The following is an 18839-nucleotide window of genomic DNA, read 5'->3' on the forward strand; positions in this document are numbered from 1 at the left end:
CATTTGTCTCCCTGCCCCTTGTGTAGTATAATGCCCTGCACCTTCTCTCATACGGGCATACCACACCTGTTCCAATTAGTGTTCCAGACTTCCCATTAGAGTGGGCCCGAGAAGGTTGGGTCCAGGTTGTCTAGTACACTGCAGGGTTTGGAGGGCTTATTACATTACTTATAGGTTATCTCCCTATGCAACGTAACACAAATACAGTTAACAATACAAAATCCACAGCAACACCGAGTCCTGACCACTGCAGTATGGTCCAACATCCGAGACACCCCCAAAACACTGCCTCTCCTCCTTCGACAGGGTCACGATCTTATGTGTCCAGTTGCTGGCAGTTGCAACAAGCTGCCCCAGCAGGTTTTGCTTGCTTTTGTCCATATCCTAGGTCCATTGAATGTTCACAGAGAAATGGGATATTCTCCAAACCAGCTTGACCACTTGGTATGGAATCAGGCAGTAGGCACTGGCTTATTTACAGCAATAAGATTCACAGATCCATTTGTGCACCAAAGTCCGTATAGCAGCGTGTAGATGTGTGTAGTTTGGTTATGAGCTGGTGTAATTGTGCCCCCAGTAATATGTACACTCCCAGCAAAACACCTTATACACAGTACACCCAATTGTCCACCCCTTGCATAGGCCATTGATCCTGCTCCTCTATAGTCATAGGAGAGGGGCACATCCAAACATCTTCTATTGATTTACGCTATTTTACACACCCCTCCATTGATTCCCAGTGAGCTCCTCCCCTTCTCATTGTTTCCATAGGGCTTGTGGGGGCCACCTTAGTTGCCATTCCATTTCCAGGTACCACGGTAGCTATTACACAGATGCTGGCCTCCTAGTTGAGCATTTTGCATTCCCATACACATCTTCCCCCCCAAGGTCAGCCTTTTGAAGCCATCCCCCACCCATGTCATGAGATTTTCTGTTCATTAAAACACAACAATGCTAGCTAGCAACAAGACAAACACCATAGACAAACACAAAACACGGATCCATGGTATTCTGGGTTATTTTTCCCGCTGGCGCCAGCTTGCTTGTAGAGTGTCTGAAAAACAAAAGAAACAATTTCCACCCCCCTGGTGGGGACAGATTATTGCTTAATAATAATACCACTTTCTTTTACAAATTTCCTTGCTAATTGCGGGAAAAACAGAAGAATTACCTCCAGGCTGTCCTTATTTTGTTCTATAGTCAGGCTAGTGAATTACCCCACTCACTGGTCATTTATGAAATTCATGAGGTGGTATGCCTCAGTTTCCCCTCTTGTGCAACTAACCATGTTTGCAATAGTTTCTCTGCTGTACCAAGCATTAAGTTTATTCTCAGGTAATAGCTGAGAGACAGCTTCAGATTTTAGCACTGTACACACACACGCACCCCTTAAGGTTAACCTGTCCCCTTATTTTCAGGCTTGACTTGTTTTTTTCACCTCCCTTTCCTGGAGGGCCATAATCTGAGTCTTCTAGTAGCTTGTTTGCTGACCAGATGTATTCGTTATTTGCAGCTCCTTTGTGCCCATCAGCTAGGTAATTTGCATTTACACAGAGGCTTACTAGCTTGCTTCTGGGTCCAAAGCTGTTAGCAGCTCAGACACTGTCTTAAAAGGGAAGCATTTTACTTCCACCAGAGTTCTGATTACTTTCATCTTCTGCTCCAAATCACACACAGATCTGAACAAGAAAGCACAACCTATTGTGGCTCCTTTTGGAGCCCTATTAGGATTTTAATGAAGTACCATGTTTTATTTGCATTTCTTTTACCCCTTCTCCAATATACACTGCACACGTCCTGGGAAAATGCAAATTCCTTCCATATAGTTTAACCTCCATAACATTATATTAGCCAAATTAATTTTACACAAGGTGTAACTGCCTCCCCCACGCCCACAGAGTTTTCATGCACACCCACCAAAGCAACAATCTGATCCCCCAGAGCCACCCCAAGGCTCAGTGTTCCCATCATTCCTCCCCTTTTCCTTTACCACACAAAATTTTCTTTTTCCTAACATTTCTTGCACTGTGATTACTCTTTTTACACAACTGTACCCCGATTACATCTTGTACAACTAGACACAACCAGGAGCAGCCAACTTAAGTTCCAATAGAAACCCCTTACATCCTTTAGTGATTTTGATTACATTACCCAATAGTCAAATAATTTTGATCAGATTCTCTCTCTGCCTGCAGCAGTCCCTTATAGACCATTTCTGTGGGAAAAGGGCCCATTTTCCCTCAGAATAGCTGTAAAGGCTTCTGGGGACAGAAGCATAGTGGTGGTAGTAGCCACTCTACCTGACCCCCTTAGAAAATTTAATGACCAAGCTTCTGTCCAATGTGACCGTACAGAGTTGCACATACAGTTACATTTATATAACTGGGTTTTATCATTAAACAAAAACTTCCTTCTTGACATCTCACATAAGTATCCAAAGTACCCTCTATTAAAACTTCAGAAAAACAAAAGTGTGGAAATGCAGGTTGCACTTTGAAACTTTTTTTTTTTCTCTCCACTCCCCCAGGACCAAGTCCCAGCTCCAGTCTCTAAAGGTCGTCTGTTAACTCTGCTTTTGACTTTAAACCCTGTTGTGCCAAATCATCTTTCACTACCCCTAACTAATTTACAACCCTTCAGCAGCCCTTGCTGAAGCAGCACCAAACTTGAAAGATTACTGGCAGCTTCCCATAATGCTGCCCTTACTTCAAACCTCTCACAGGGGGACTGAAGTGCCTCCTTTCCCTGGAAGGCATCCAGTCCCCATGGGCAGGGACCTTCTTCCACTACCCATATACCAAGGAGGGTGGGTTCCTCAGCCACCCCCCATACCTCTGGGTCCCCTAACACTTCCTCCATTTCCTTTTTAATCTCATCCCAGGTTGACCCCTGCACCTGGTATGGGCCCTGGTTCTTCCTTATCCATTTATCCAAAAAATCCTTTACCCTGGCTTGCCAGAACCCGCAACTACCATCACGAGAGTTCGCGATACCCCCTCCAAGCAGCTGCGCGGACTGTTGGGGAGAGGGACTTACAGGCTGCCACTCACCTATCCGACGCGATGTATCCAAGTCACGGCACCAAGATGTTAGGGGGCTTATTCCTTCATCCGCTTCCTTCCCTGGTCCTTCTCGCATGAACAGAGAGCAACAATACCCGAAGTCCAAAGGTGCAAACAATTCGATGTTTATTGGGGTGAACTTCCAGCAAGCATGATTCCAGTTTCCTTCCTTAGTGTCCTCCTTCCCAGCTCTGACACCACAGAGCCTTACACCTGTGTCCCTGTTCCCATCTCCGCCTTTAGCAAAACATGATTCCAATTTCCTTACCCACATTCCCTGTTCCTATCTCCCCCTTTAGCAAAACATGATTCCAATCCTTTGCAGACAGGCCTGAATATATATATCCTAACATGGACATCATATCAAAAGGACTGAAGGTAAGAAATCCATTACAATCAACATATCACACAGACTATAGTGAGAGATTGTGCCACACATTCTCAAAGAAACTGCGGAACCAGCTGATCAACATCCTATACAGCAAACAGGAGAAGATCAAGAATGAGCTCTCAAAACTAGAAACTCTCTTAAAAAACCAACCTTCCACACAAACACCCTTGTGGCTGGACTTTACAAAAACTAGACAAGCCATTTACAACACACACTTTGCTTCTCTACAGAGGAAAAAGGACACTAAACTATCTAAATTCCTACATGCCACAAGGGGCCACAACACTTCAACAATATTGTTAATCTATCCAGCTAGACTCTTAGCCCAGCAGAAGAGTCTGTCCTATCTTGGGGCCTCTCTTTCTGCCCCACCACCCCCACGAACATTATACTGTTCTGCAGTGACCTACAATCCTACTTTTGACGTCTCTGACTCAAAGAATATTTCCACCACACCACTGAACAGCATACTAACCAACAGGAACCTTCCTGCCAACACTACAAAAAGAAGGCTTCTGCGTGGACTCCTCCTGAAGGTCGAAACAACAGACTGGACTTCTACATAGTGTGCTTCCACCGACGTGCACAGGCCGAAATTGGAAAAGCAGCATCACTTGCCCCATAACCTCAGCCATGCAGAACACAATGCCATCCACAGCCTCAGAAACAACTCTGACATTATAATCAAAAAGGCTGACAAAGGAGATGCTGTCGTCATCATGAATAGGTTGGAGTATGAACGAGAGGCTAGGCAACTTTCTAACACCACGTTCTACAGACCATTACCCTCTGATCCCACTGAGGGTTACCAAAAGAAACTACACCATCTGCTCAAGAAACTCCCTAAAGAAGCACAGGAACAAATCTACACAGACACACCCCTAAGCCCTGACCAGGGTTTTTTTTTCTGCTACCCAAGATCCATAAACCTGTGAATCCTTAATGCCTCATCATCTCAGGCATCGGCATCCTGACAGCAGGATTATCTGGCTATGTGGACTCCCTCCTCAGGCCCTACGCTACCAGCACTCCCAGCTATCTTCGATACACCACTGACTTCCTGAGGAAACTACAGTCCTTTGGTGATCTTCCAGAAAACACCATCCTGGCCACTATGGATGCAGAAGCCCTCTACACCAACATTCCACACAAAGATGGACTACAAGCCATCAGGAATAGCATCCCCGATACCATCACGGCAAACCTGGTGGCTGAACTTTGTGACTTTGTCCTCACACACAACTATTTCATATTTGGGGACAATGTATACCTTCAAGTCAGTGGCACTGCTATGGGTACTCGCATGGCCCCACAGTACGCCAACATTTTTATGGCTGACTTAGAACAATGCTCCCTCAGGTCTCCTCCCCTTATACCCCTACTCTACTTGCACTACATTGATGACATCTTCATCATCTGGACCCATGGAAAAGAAGCCCTCGAGGAATTCCACCAAGATTTTGGAAGATGGGAGGTTTAGATTGGATATTAGGAAAAACTTTTTCACTAAGAGGGTGGTGAAACACTGGAATGCGTTACCTAGGGAGGTGGTAGAATCTCCTTCCTTAGAGGTTTTTAAGGTCAGGCTTGACAAAGCCCTGGTTGGGATGATTTAACTGGGAATTGGTCCTGCTTCGAGCAGGGGGTTGGACTAGATGACCTTCTGGGGTCCCTTCCAACCCTGATATTCTATGATTCTATGATTCTATGATTTCAACAATTTCCACCCCACCATCAACCTCAACCTGGACCAGTCTGCACAAGAGATCCACTTCCTGGACACTACGGTGCTAATAAGCGATAGTCACATAAACACCACCCTATACCGGAAACCTACTGACCTCTATACTTACCTATATGCCTCCAGCTTTTCATCCAGACCACATCACACGATCCATTGTCTACAGCCAAGCTCTAAGATACAACTGCATTTGCTCCAATCCCTCAGACAGAAACAAACACCTACAGAATCTCTATCAAACATTCTTACAACTACAATACCCACCTGGTGAAGTGAAGAAACAGATTGACAGAGCCAGAAGGGTAACCAGAAGTCACCTACTACAAGACAGCCCAACAAAGAAAGTAACAGAACACCACTAGCCGTCACCAACAGCCCCCAACTAAAACCTCTCCAGCGCATCATCAAGGATCTACAACCTAACCTGAAGGACGATCCCTCACTCACACAGACCTTGGGAGACAGGCCAGTCCTTGCTTACAGACAGCCCCCCATCCTGAAGCAAATATTCACCAGCAACTACACACCACACTAGAAAAACACCAGCCCAGGAACCAAACCCTGCAACAAACCCCGGTGCCAACTCTGTCCACATATTTATTCAAGGGACACCATCATAGGACCTAACCACATCAGCCACACCATCAGGGGCTCGTTCACCTGCACATCTACCAATGTGATATATGCCATCATGTGCCAGCAATGCCCCTCTGCCATGTACATTGGCCAAACTGGACAGTCTCTACGCAAAAGAATAAATGGGCACAAATCTGACATCAGGAATCATAACATGCAAAAACCAGTAGAACACTTCAGTCTCTCTGGCCACTCAATAACAGACCTAAAAGTGGCAATTCTTCAGCAAAAAAACTTCAAAAACAGACTCCAACATGAAACTGCAGAACTGGAATTAATTTGCAAACTGGACACCATCAGATTAGGCCTGAATAATGACTGGGAGTGGCTGGGTCATTAAAAAACCTAAACCTAACTTCCCCAATACTAATTTCCTCCTACTGTTACTCACACCTTCTTGTCAACTGTCTGTAATGGGCCACTCTCATTACCACTTCAAAAGTTATTTTTCCTCCCTTGGTATCCTGCTGTTAAGTGAATTGTCTTATTAGACCGACCTCACACTTGGTAAGGCAACTCCCATCCTTTCATGCATTTATACCTGCTCCTGTATTTTCCACTCCATGCATCTGATGAAGTGGGTTCTAGCCCATGAAAGCTTATGCCCAAATAAATTTGTTAGTCTCTAAGGTGCCTCAAGGACTCCTCGTTGTTTTTGCTGATACAGAGTAACTCGGCTACCACGCTGATACATGAGCTCTGTGTCCCAAGGGGGCACAGGGAATTACTCTGACCAGTGGGAAACAATTCCCTCTCTGTGTGGCAAATCTGCATCTAAACCCAGGGTGAGCTCACAGGTTGGCCCCTTGCCATGATTCACAGAGCTGCTGATACTTGCTGCTCTGTGTTACCGGTCCAGTGCATGCTCACAGAGTAGCCCTGTGGGCAGCGATCTCCTTCCCAGCTCCTGGACTGATGGCCGCAGGCCGAAGGGGGTTAGAGGAGATTGCTTATACATGATGCATCCAGAGGGGGGATGGGCCCTGGCGGGTGTCTGGGGCAGAGCATGGCTGGGCAGGGGGAATGACTGTACCTGGAGAAGGTGAGGTGGAGGGTGCTGCACAGCCTGGCGCACACCATGTGGCCACCGCTCTGTCTGTGCCATGTGCTGAGCGAGGCTGTTCTCAGCTGTGCTGTCTTCTCTCTGGCAGGGATGGACTGGAGTTTCCAGACCATGGAGATGGCGTGTGCGCTGTCCCCTGAGGTGAAGGTTGCCGTGGTCCAATCCTCGCCGAGGAAGCAGAGAGGGGCGCGTGTGAGCAGGCGGAGGAAGATCAGCCACTCCACAGCGAAGGGAAAGGGTAGGTGACTGCAGGAGGTCCCTGCCCAGAGGAAAGGGGGCGCTCAGCACTGCAGGGGCTGCCCTGGGTGGGTGCGGCGAGGTGCTGTGTGGCTGGGGGATGAGTGGCTGCGGGGGATGCCTGCTTTGGGGAAGGGGAGATCACTGAGCATGGAGCAGCGTGAGCACAGCAGGGCGGTGCAGTGCCAGGGGAGCACGCAGCAACCACCAGCTGACAATAACGCCCATGCAGCCTGCGAGATCAGGTCTGGCGTTGCAATACCAGGCAGCAGACTGGGCAGGCATAATCCTGGCCTCCTCTAGAAGGTGCTGTGAAATCATTCCCTCCCGCAGAGCTGGGGAGAAGCCGCCCTGACTACTGTCCAGGCCAGCAGCTTTGCTCTCCTGCGGGACTCTGCTGGCCCCCAAAGGGACTGCTGTGCTAGGCACTCCCCAGCGCCCCTGCACCTTGCAATGCAGTGAGAACGCTTGTGACAGGACACCCCGTGCTGGATGCACAGAGATGGAGGAGATGAGCTTGTTTTGCCCAGGGGAGGCTGCCCGAGCCCCATCCCAGTGGATTTGTAATGCCCAGTGGTATACAGACACGAGAAAGGGTGGGCTGCTCCTCTCCATACCCACTGAGCAGTGACAGCCTGGCTGGGGCAAGCCCCCCGCCCCCCGGCAGGGCAGTGCCTCTCTTCCCCATCTGGGGGCACCTATTCTAGGGCTGCGAGGGGAGTCCCTACTCCAGGCCTGTTGGGCTGTTGCCAGCAAGGATTGCCATATGGGCTGGTGTTCCTGAGAGACAGGCACAGAGCAATTGTCGGGCTGTAGATTGTCAGCTTTCACCCGCTACCAAGCTGGGCTGGATCCGAGCCAGAGCCAGGGTCATGCTGAGGAACCCCTGAGCTGGCTGTCCCTGTCCCCAGTGAGTCTGTGCCTGCCATATGGGGTAAGCACGGTGGGAGCCCCGGCCTGGACCAAGCATTAATCCGTGCAACTACAGGCTCCCAGATGTGCAGTGGATCAGCCCGACTCAGCTCGGTCTCTCGGGGACACTGTTTCCATGTCTCCTGCAGCAGCGTGTGACCAGTGGCGGATTAGCCACTGGGCCAATGGGGCCCGGGCCCAGGTACCCCGGCCAACTGGGGGCCCCCGGAAAAATGGGCACCCCCTGCCCTGTCCCCGCTCCCTGGAAGGAGTGCCAGTTGGGCAGGCAGAGTGGGGCAAGCCCCCGTGTCCTGACCCCATTTCCTGGGCAGGAGCACTGGGGAAGGGAGTGGGGGGAAGGACGGACGGACTCCGGGTGGAAGGGGTGGGGAAGGGCCCCCACTTTCTCTGGCCCAGGGGCCCCACAAAACCCTAATCTGTCCCTGTGATGGTAGTTCATGCAGAGAAATCTGCTGGGGAATGCCCCCAAAATCAGTGGGGCTACCCCAGGGGGTAGAGATTGGCCCGTGGCTGGCGGAGGAGTTAATGGTTCAGTCCCTGACTCCCAAAGAGCTAGGGTGAAATGATTGGGCTTCTTGTGGGGAGCGCCATAGCTGATTTACAAGCACTGGGAGTAATTACAGCCCTCGGACCAAATGGCAGAACAGAACCGGCACTGCCAGGAGAGGGTTCCAGTGAACTGTGTTCCTAGGCTCTGCAGGCGGGCAGCAGGTGGCTCTGGGGGAGCTTAAGTCAAATTTCTAACCTATGGTGATGTCACCATCTCGAAATTCAGTGCAGTGTCCTGGGCAGGGAGAGGCCAAAGCTGAGAGGTGCACATGCCCCAAAGCAATGCATGGGAGATGGGGGTCAGGCCTCTGAGGGATGCTGGTTTGAATGGTGACTTATCAAATTCCAGAAGTGTCTTGAGGCCCCACTGTGCTAGGTCCCATCCCAAAGAGCTTCCTGCTGACTAGCCAGGACAGCCAAGGGCTGGAACAGGCACAGTGAGCAGAGGTGACTTGCCCAAGGGTACCCAGCCGGCTGTGGCAGAGGCAGGGACAGAATCCAGGTCCCCTGCTGCCCAGTTCATTGCCTGGTCCACTGGATCATGCTGACTAGAGACCCAGGTGCCTCTTGTCACCTGACATTGTAGAAATCAAAAAAGTTTTGTCACCTAAAACTTGAAACAACAAATGTATTTGATTAAACCCAGTTATCAGCAAATCCCACCCCCTCGGGTACAGCCGCTGCAGAGCACCCTGCGAGGTGTCAGGATTTCAGACAGGAGTGTAACAACTAACATTCCAAGCAGCAGCTCCCCATAAAGAGATGGGAACTTTCCTGCTTCTGCAACAAACCAGTGTTCAGAGACCGGTCACTGGGACACTTCGGCCCCTCTGGCCCCTCTTTTATCTCTGAGTGCCCCCCTTTGATGTCAGCCTTTACTTCTCCTGGGGTGGAATGCCACGATTCGCCCACACTTAGAATGGGCTCTGGGCTACAGATGTCTGTGTAGCCACTGCGCTTACCCCACATGTCCAGCTGGGTTCAGCTCCTGTGGTCCCTCCCTGTGGGAGTCTGTGACCGGTGTGGAGCAGCGTGACCTGGCAGCCTTCCGACCCAGAGCAGGGCTTGCTTTGCAGCAGGAAGAGAGCATTAGAGAAAATGGATTTTAAAACAACTGCCTCCAGCTGTGTGCCTTGCCTAGAGTCCTGCCACCCCCCACTGCCAACCTAGGCAGGCCCGACTTCGTCAGATGGCCTCAGCGGGGCCCTGTGGCTCAGCCTGGTTCCCTCTCGCTGCAGATAGGGTCCCTTTTCATCCTGCCAGAGCTGTCTTGTTCTTTCTGTGCTCCCTTGTATCTTCTGTCCTGGTGCAAACCAGGTTTGGGGGTTGGCTGGAGAGGAGGCAACTAATAGAAAATAGTAGAAAACTAGTAGTTCTGGCATTGCCCCTTGAGAGCTCAGTGTTTGCTGAGAGGTAGCTTATCTTGAGCCATTCTTTCCCTTCCCAACAGCCCCCATTAAATGAAATCAGTCTATCCATACAGTAGCAGCCCAGTCACCAGCCCCACAGACAGTGTTCCTCAGTTAGCCCAGAGCAGCTCCGGATCTGTTAGTTGCCAAAAAATCCTTAGGATTCTTTTGATGCTTAAATGCAGCGGGATCAGTGCATATGCCATGTGCCCAGTAGAGGGAGCTCTCGAGCTTCGCTGTGCACCATGCTCCTCTGGGCTGGCGTTGGCTCACTGCCCAAGGCAGCTGGTAGGGGCATCCCAGCCTTCTGGGTGTGTTTGTCCCGCCCTGGTCTTGGAGCCCATGGGATCCCAGCCCTCATTAAACAGGGGGGCCGGTGAGAAGAGAGTGTTCTAGCTCCTGCCCATCCATACTCCAGGGGCAGACTGGGTGCTGTGAAGGATTATGGAGGTGGGTGGGACAATGCCGCCAGGCATAAAACGATAGGCATCAGGCAGCATGGGGAGGAGGTGACCAGCCCTCTGTGGAGAAAGAAGTGGTTAGGGACTATTTAGAAAACCTGGACGTGCACAAGTCCATGGGGTCGGATGCGCTGCATCCGAGAGTGCTAAAGGAGTTGGCGGATCTGATTGCGGAGCCATTGTCCATTATCTTTGAAAACTCATGGCGATCAGGGGAAGTCCCAGACGACTGGAAAAAGGCTAATGTCGTGCCCATCTTTAAAAAAGGGAAGAAGGAGGATCCTGGGAACTACAGGCCAGTCAGCCTCACCTCAGTCCCTGGAAAAATCATGGAGCCGGTCCTCAAGGAATCAATTCTGAAGCCCTTAGAGGAGAGGAAAGTGATCAGGAACAGTCAGCATGGATTCACCAAGGGAAAGTCATGCCTGACTAATCTAATTGCCTTCTATGGTGAAATAACTGGTTCTGTGGATGAAGGGAAAGCAGTGGACGTGTTGTTCCTGGACTTTAGCAAAGCTTTTGACACTGTCTCCCACAGTATTCTTGCCAGCAAGTTAAAGAAGTATGGGCTGGATGAATGCACTATAAGGTGGGTAGAAAGTTGGCTAGATTGTCGGGCTCAAGGGGTAGTGATCAATGGCTCCATGTCTAATTGGCAGCCAGTATCAAGCGAAGTGCCCCAAGGGTCGGTCCTGGGGCCGGTTTTGTTCAATATCTTCATAAATGATCTGGAGGATGGTGTGGATTGCACCCTCAGCAAGTTTGCAGACAACACTAAACTGGGAGGAGAGGTAGATACCCTGGAGGGTAGGGATAGGGTACAGAGGGACCTAGACAAATTGGAGGATTGGGCCAAAAGAAATCTGATGAGGTTCAACAAGGACAAGTGCAGAGTCCTGCACTTAGGATGGAAGAATCCAATGCACCGCTACAGACTAGGGACTGAATGGCTAGGTAGCAGTTCTGCAGAAAAGGACCTAGGGGTTACAGTGGACGAGAAGCTGGATATGAGTCAACAGTGTGCCCTTGTTGCCAAGAAGGCCAATGGCATTTTGGGCTGTATAAGTAGGGGCATTGCCAGCAGATCGAGGGACTTGATCGTTCCCCTCTATTCAACATTGGTGAGGTCTCATCTGGAGTACTGTGTCCAGTTTGGGGCCCCACACTACAAGAAGGATGTAGAAAAATTGGAGAGAGTCCAGCGGAGGGCAACAAAAATGATTAGGGGACTGGAACACATGACTTATGAGGAGAGGCTGAGGGACCTGGGATTGTTTAGTCTGCAGAAGAGAAGAATGAGGGAGGATTGGATAGCTGCTTTCAACTACCTGAAAGGGGGTTCCAAAGAGGGTGGATCTAGACTATTCTCATTGGTAGCAGATGACAGGACAAGGAGTAATGGTCTCAAGTTGCGGTGGGGGAGATTTAGGTTGAATATTAGGAAAAACTTTTTCACTAGGAGGGTGGTGAAACACTGGAATGCGTTACCTAGGGAGGTGGTGGAATCTCCTTCCTTAGAAGTTTTGAAGGTCAGGCTTGACAAAGCCCTGGCTGGGACGATTTAATTGGGGATCGGTCCTGGTTTGAGCAGGGGGTTGCACTAGATGACCTCCTGAGGTCCCTTCCAACCCTGATATTCTATGATTCTATGATTTAGGATCGGTTGTCCCTCAGTAAATACAATCCACCAGAGAAGTATTTCAGTTACTTTCCAGACTTAATTTCTAAATGGCACTCCAGCTCGTCTCTCCTGGTATTGCCAATGTCCGGTGATGTGTTCTAAATAGATGTCCCTCAACTACCTGATGGCATCTGATACCATGAGTTGCCACATCAGCCAAGTGTAGTGCTGACCGATTCCACATTCCTGCAACACTTGCTTGTTAGTAGGATCCCATGTGCCCAGGGCTCCGACGATCAGTGCATGAGTTTGGACCTGGTAACTCCTAGCTCTCAAGGTGTCAGCCCGAGGGGTATATTTCTCCAGCTTTTGAGCTTGGGTGTCACGGAAGGCCAGGGTCCTGTTCTCAAAAGGAACTGTGACATCCACCATGATGATCTTCTTCTGTGCCTCATTAGTGAGGACGATGTCTGGTCGCAGTTGGCTGTCTGTTCCAGGGATGGTGGAGTTCACGGCCACCTTCCCCATGGGTGGCGGGATGGCTCTGACTAGGCAATCCTGGATGGTGTTGTCATGCAGCTGCCAGGCTCTGGAATGAGGCTTGCAGATACACAGGACATGGGGTAGGGTCTCATTGGCATAGCTGCACTTCCTGCATCGCTTGTCCCGATTTCCATGGCAGACAGCTCCGTTCAGCGGGACGCAGTTGAGACGGGCCCTGTGGATGAACCTCCAGTCAGCAAATTGGGTGAAGCTGGAAGTGATTGCCCCTGGAAGTGATTGCTTGGATGTCACCTCAAAGGCCTTGCCCTGGTCTGGCTTCCATTTCAGGTTTCCCACGTACTGGCGGCAGATGGCATCCTTCAGGGTTGTCTCCAGCATGTTTCTAGCTCTCAGAGTGATAACTGTGTGCTCTGTAATCTTCACCTGTGGCACCAGGACTCCCAGCTCCTGGCATTCCTTGTACCACGTCCAGTGGCAGCCGATATGCTTCTCCAGTCATCTCTTAGCATTGCAAGCATGAGTCCAAAGCAAAGCCTCTCCCCACTCTTCCAAATTCACCTTCCAGGGAGCCGCTCAGGTAGGTGGCGACATCTTGGTTGGAGCGGGTCCTGGTGATTCGCTTCTTCATGACATCATGCATAACACTTGCTGCGATGTTCCTCACCATGGCGTCCAGGCACATCAGAAGGCATGAGTGATCACTGCAACGTCGCACAGATCACCCATTTGAGGGACATTGGCGCCGCTCTGCCTGTGCGAGATGTACACCAGTTCATTGCTGGCCCTCTGGAGAAGAAACATCCACTTCTTCACTAGCTGCCTGATGGTGTTGACCATCTTCTTGAGAGGTACCATCACCATGGCAGATCCCCTCAGGACAAATGAAATACAGGGGATCAGGAAGGTGTTCAAGGTGCTGATCTTCTGCCATGGTGGCAGTAGGGAGGAGTCGATCTTGGCCACATCCCATAGGATTGCCGTGATCATATCCTCAGATGTCTGCTGGACATGGAAACCCGTGGGCGTGCCCAGATGTTGGTATGCTTGCCCATCTTCAAGGAAGATCATGGGTTCACCCTGGATCTAGAATGGTGTCGCCTGGACCAAGTCCCTTCTACTGCCATTGATATGCAGGGATGCGCATTTCCTAGCGTTGAAGTGGAATCCCATCGAGTTGGTAGCCTGGCTGGTGACACTGAGCATTTGTTGGAGACTCTCAGGGCTGTCTGCGATAAGGACCAGATCCTCTGCGTAGGCCAGGATATTCATTCTGTTGCCGTACAGGTCCAAACAGTCTAGACCACTGGAGATCACTCGAATGTGTGGTTCCATGGCTAGGTTGAAAACAGTGGGGCTGAGGGGACTGCCTTGCTTCACGCTGCTATGAATTGGAATTTTTGGACTCTCTCCTTCCACGCAGCGGATGGTGGTGGTGCAGCCTACATAAAGTTACTGGAACAGTTGTAGAAAGTTTTCAGGCATCCCATACTCTTGGAGCATGGCAAAAATATGCTCATGGGACATGAATCTGAAAGCATTAGCCAGGTCAAGTCATGCTATGGCATATTGCCTCAGTGCCCTTCTGGCTGTGTGGATGGCAGTTCGAAGGACAAAGTTGTGTTCGTAACAGGGTTCACATGACATGAAGCCTTCCTGGATGGAGCTCCTCTGTTCACTGACCAGTCTGTTAACCCAGCCGCGAGGCAGCTGGTATAAAATTTGTACATGCTGGAACAGAGAGAGATGGATCTCCAGTTCTTGGAGTCATCTCTCTTGCCTTTCTTTACCCAAAATAGCCAAAATTGATCACTTTGGCACAGAGGCGGCACATAGGAGGAGGGGCACATGGATTTCTGCCAGGGTTTATACTTTTATTTCTTTTTTTGGCATACTATCAAAACCTTTAAATTGTGCCCCCTCCCACTATCAACAGTTACTCGTCGCCTCTGCTTTGGCAAGAGGATCTGTTCACTGATCACCTAGGCAGAGTTGATGTGTCTGTGCAGATAGAACGCTCCTGAGGTCTTTTCCCCAGTTCATCACTAGATGGCAAGGGAGAGCCCATTCAGACGCTGCTTACACACAGGACCTAGCACAATGGGTGCGTGAATAACAGCTTGGCTGGAGTGTACAGATCTGCCTGTGATGCCCTGAACCCTCCCGGCCCTCCAGACAGGCTCCGTCTGCAGGGCCATTTGCTTCCTGCTCTAGGCCAGTGGTCTCCAAACTTTTTTGATCGTGCACCCCTGCCAGTAAAAATTTTTTGAGCGCACACCCCCAATATATATATATTTATTTATTTATAAATTATATACATGTACTACTGTACTAAGAAATTATGTACATTATAAAACATATACAAAAATAGAAATTAAAAAAGGATGAGATAAAGATGAAATAAACAATATTGTTAAAAAATTTCACAGAATCATAGAATATCAGGGTTGGAAGGGACCTCAGGAAGTCATCTAGTCCAACCCCCTGCTCAAACCAGGACCAATCCCCAATTAAATCATCCCAGCCAGGGCTTTGTCAAGCCTGACCTTAAAAACTTCTAAGGAAGGAGATTCCACCACCTCCCTGCGTAATGCATTCCAGTGTTTCACCACGCTCCTAGTGAAAAAGATTTTCCTAATATCCAACCTAAATCTCCCCCACTGCAACTTGAGACCATTACTCCTTGTTCTGTCATCTGCTACCACTGAGAATAGTCTAGATCCATCCTCTTTGGAACCCCCTTTCAGGTAGTTGAAAGCAGCTATCAAATCCCCCCTCGTTCTTCTCTTCCGTAGACTAAACATCCCCAGTTCCCTCAGTCTCTCCTCGTAACTCATGTGTTCCAGTCCCCTAATCATTTTTGTCACCCTCCGCTGGACTCTTTCCAATTTTTCCACATCCTTGTTGTAGTGTGGGGCCCCAAACTGGACACAGTACTCCAGATGAGGCCTCACCAGTGTCGAATAGAGGGGAACGATCACGTCCCTCGATCTGCTGACAATGCCCCTACTTATACATCCCAAAATGCCATTGGCCTTCTTGGCAACAAGGGCACACTGTGGACTCATATCCAGCTTCTCGCCCACTGTAACCCCTAGGTCCTTCTCTGCGGAACTGCTGCCGAGCCATTCGGTCCCTAGTCTGTAGCAGTGCATTGGATTCTTCCATCCTAAGTGCAGGACTCTGCACTTGTCCTTGTTGAACCTCATCAGATTTCTTTTGGCCCAATCCTCCAATTTGTCTAGGTCCCTCTGTACCCTATCCCTACCCTCCAGCGTATCTACCTCTCCTTCCAGTTTAGTGTCCTCTGCAAACTTGCTGAGGGTGCAATCCACACCATCCTCCAGATCATTTATGAAGATATTGAACAAAACCGGCCCCAGGACCGACCCTTGAGGCACTCCACTTGATACCGGCTGCCAACTAGACATGGAGCCATTGATCGCTACCCATTGAGCCCGACAATCTAGCCAGCTTTCTACCCACCTTATAGTGCATTCATCCAGCCCATACTTCTTTAACTTGCTGGCAAGAATACTGTGGGAGACAGTGTTAAAAGCTCTGCAAGGAACAACACGTCCACTGCTTTCCCTTCATCCACAGAACCAGTAATCTCATCATAGAAGGCAATTAGATTAGTCAGGCATGACTTGCCCTTGGTGAATCCATGCTGACTCTTCCTGATCACTTTCCTCTCCTCTAAGTGCTTCAGAATTGATTCCTTGAGGACCTGCTCCTTGATTTTTCCAGGGACTGAGGTGAGGCTGACTGGCCTGTAGTTCCCAGGATTCTCCTTCTTCCCTTTTTTAAAGATGGGCACTACATTAGCCTTTTTCCAGTTGTCCGGGACTTCCCCCGATCGCCATGAGTTTTCAAAGATAATGGCCAATGGCTCTGCAATCACATCCGCCAACTCCTTTAGCACTCTCGGATGCAGCGCATCCTGCCCCATGGACTTGTGCTCGTCCAGCTTTTCTAAATAGTCCCGAACCACTTCTTTCTCCACAGAGTGCTGGTCACCTCCTCCCCATGCTGTGCTGCCCAATGCAGTAGTCTGGGACCTGACCTTGTTCGTGAAGACAGAGGCAAAAAAAGCATTGAGTACATTAGCTTTTTCCACATCCTCTGTCACTAGGTTCCCTCCCTCATTCAGTAAGGGGCCCACACTTTCCTTGACTTTCTTCTTCTTGCGAACATACCTGAAGAAACCCTTCTTGTTACTCTTAACATCTCTTGCTAGCTGCAACTCCAGGTGTGATTTGGCCTTCCTGATTTCACTTCTGCATGCCCGAGCAATATTTTTATACTCATCCCTGGTCATTTGTCCAGTCTTCTACTTCTTGTAAGCTTCTTTTTTGTATTTAAGATCAGCAAGGATTTCACTGTTAAGCCAAGCTGGTCGCCTGCCATATTTACTATTCTTTCTACACATCGGGATGGTTTGTCCCTGTAACCGCAATAAGGATTCTTGAAAATACAGCCAGCTCTCCTGGACTCCTTTCCCCTTCATGTTATTCTCCCAGGGGATCTTGCCCATCAGTTCCCTGAGGGAGTCAAAGTCTGCTTTTCTGAAGTCCAGGGTCCCTATTCTGCTGCTTTCTTTTCTTCCTTGTGTCAGGATCCTGAACTTGACCATCTCATGGTCACTGCCTCCCAGGTTCCCATCTACTTTTGCTTCCCCTACTAATTCTTCCCGGTTTGTGAGCAGCAGGTCAAGAAGAGCTCTGCCCCTAGTTGGTTCCTCCAGCACTTGCACCAGGAAATTGTCCCCTATACTTTCCAAAAACTTCCTGGATTGTCTGTGCACCGCTGTATTGCTCTCCCAGCAGATATCAGGGTGATTGAAGTCTCCCATGAGAACCAGGGCGTGCGATCTAGTAACTTCTGCGAGTTGGCGGAAGAAAGCCTTGTCCACCTCATCCTCCTGATCTGGTGGTCTATAGCAGATTCCCATCACAACATCACCCTTGTTGCTCACACTTCTAAACTTAATCCAGAGACACTCAGGTTTTTCTGCAGTTTCATACTTGAGCTCTGAGCAGTCATACTGCTCTCTTACATACAGTGCAACTCCCCCACCTTTTCTGCCCTGCCTGTCCTTCCTGAACAGCTTATATCCATCCATGACAGTACTCCAGTCATGTGAGTTATCCCACCAAGTCTCTGTTATTCCAATCACATCATAATTCCTTGACTTTGCCAGGACTTCCAGTTCTCCCTGCTTGTTTCCCAGGCTTCGTGCATTTGTGTATAGGCACTTGAGATAACTCGCTGATCGCCCCTCTTTCTCAATATGAGGCAGGAACCCTCCCCTGTCACGCGCTCCTGCTCGTGCTTCCTCCCGATATCCCACGTCCCCACTTACTTCAGAGCTTTGGTCTCCTTCCCCCGGTGAACCTAGTTTAAAGCCCTCCTCACTAGGTTAGCCAGCCTGCTTGTGAAGATGCTCCTCTCTCTCTTCGTTAGGTGGAGCCCGTCTCTGCCTAGCACTCCTCCTTCTTGGAACACCATCCCATGGTCAAAGAATCCAAAGCCTTCTCTCCGACACCACCTGCATAGCCATTCGTTGACTTCCACGATTCGACGGTCTCTACCCAGGCCTTTTCCTTCCATGGGGAGGATGGACGAGAATACCACTTGCGCCTCAAACTCCTTTATCCTTCTTCCCAGAGCCACCCTGATCCGCTCAAGGTCATTCTTGGCAGTATCATTGGTGCCCACGTGGAGAAGCAGGAAGGGGTAGCGATCTGAGGGCTTGATGAGTCTCGGCAGTCTCTCCGTCACATCGCGAATCCGAGCTCCTGGCAAGCAGCAGACTTCTCGGTTTTCCCGGTCGGGGCGGCAGATAGATGACTCAGTCCCCCTGAGGACAGAGTGCCCGACCACCACCACCCGCCTCCTTCTCTTGGGAGCGGTGGTCGTGGAACCCCAACCCTAGGACAGTGCATCTCATGCCTTCCAATGCCTTTTGCTCCCTTCCCTCAGACGTATCATCTGGTCTACTCTCTGCATTAGTACCTGTGGAGAGAACATGAAAACGGTTACTTACCTGTATCTGCGTTGCTGGTACATGGACGTTCCCCTTTTTTCTTCTGGAGGTCACATGATTCCAAATTTCTTCACTGTCCTCCTGTCCCCGCTGCGCAGCCTGCTCTGAATCTTCAGAACGTTGTGTCCGTTGAAGCATATCCTGACATCTGTCCAGGAAATCTTCAGTTTCTCTTATGCAACGCAG

The 18839-nt window shown here is 49.8% G+C and overlaps 1 protein-coding gene across 5 annotated transcripts in view; it reads left to right on the forward strand.

Annotated features, from left to right (window-relative positions):
* RGS3 (regulator of G protein signaling 3) overlaps positions 1-18839 on the forward strand; it is a 249884-nt gene that overhangs the window by 29646 nt on the left and 201399 nt on the right. For 2 of the 5 annotated variants that reach the window (XM_043530151.1, XM_043530154.1), the window contains one exon: positions 6982-7131. In XM_043530151.1, the coding sequence (XP_043386086.1) occupies positions 6982-7131 (150 nt within the window). Of the gene's footprint in view, positions 1-6687; positions 6873-6981; positions 7132-18839 lie in introns of those variants that run through there. The other 3 variants (XM_043530153.1, XM_043530155.1, XM_043530152.1) reach the window with 3 other exon arrangements.

The sequence above is a fragment of the Chelonia mydas genome, chromosome 16 (genome assembly GCF_015237465.2).
Source record: "Chelonia mydas isolate rCheMyd1 chromosome 16, rCheMyd1.pri.v2, whole genome shotgun sequence".
NCBI classification, from domain to species: Eukaryota; Metazoa; Chordata; order Testudines; family Cheloniidae; genus Chelonia; species Chelonia mydas.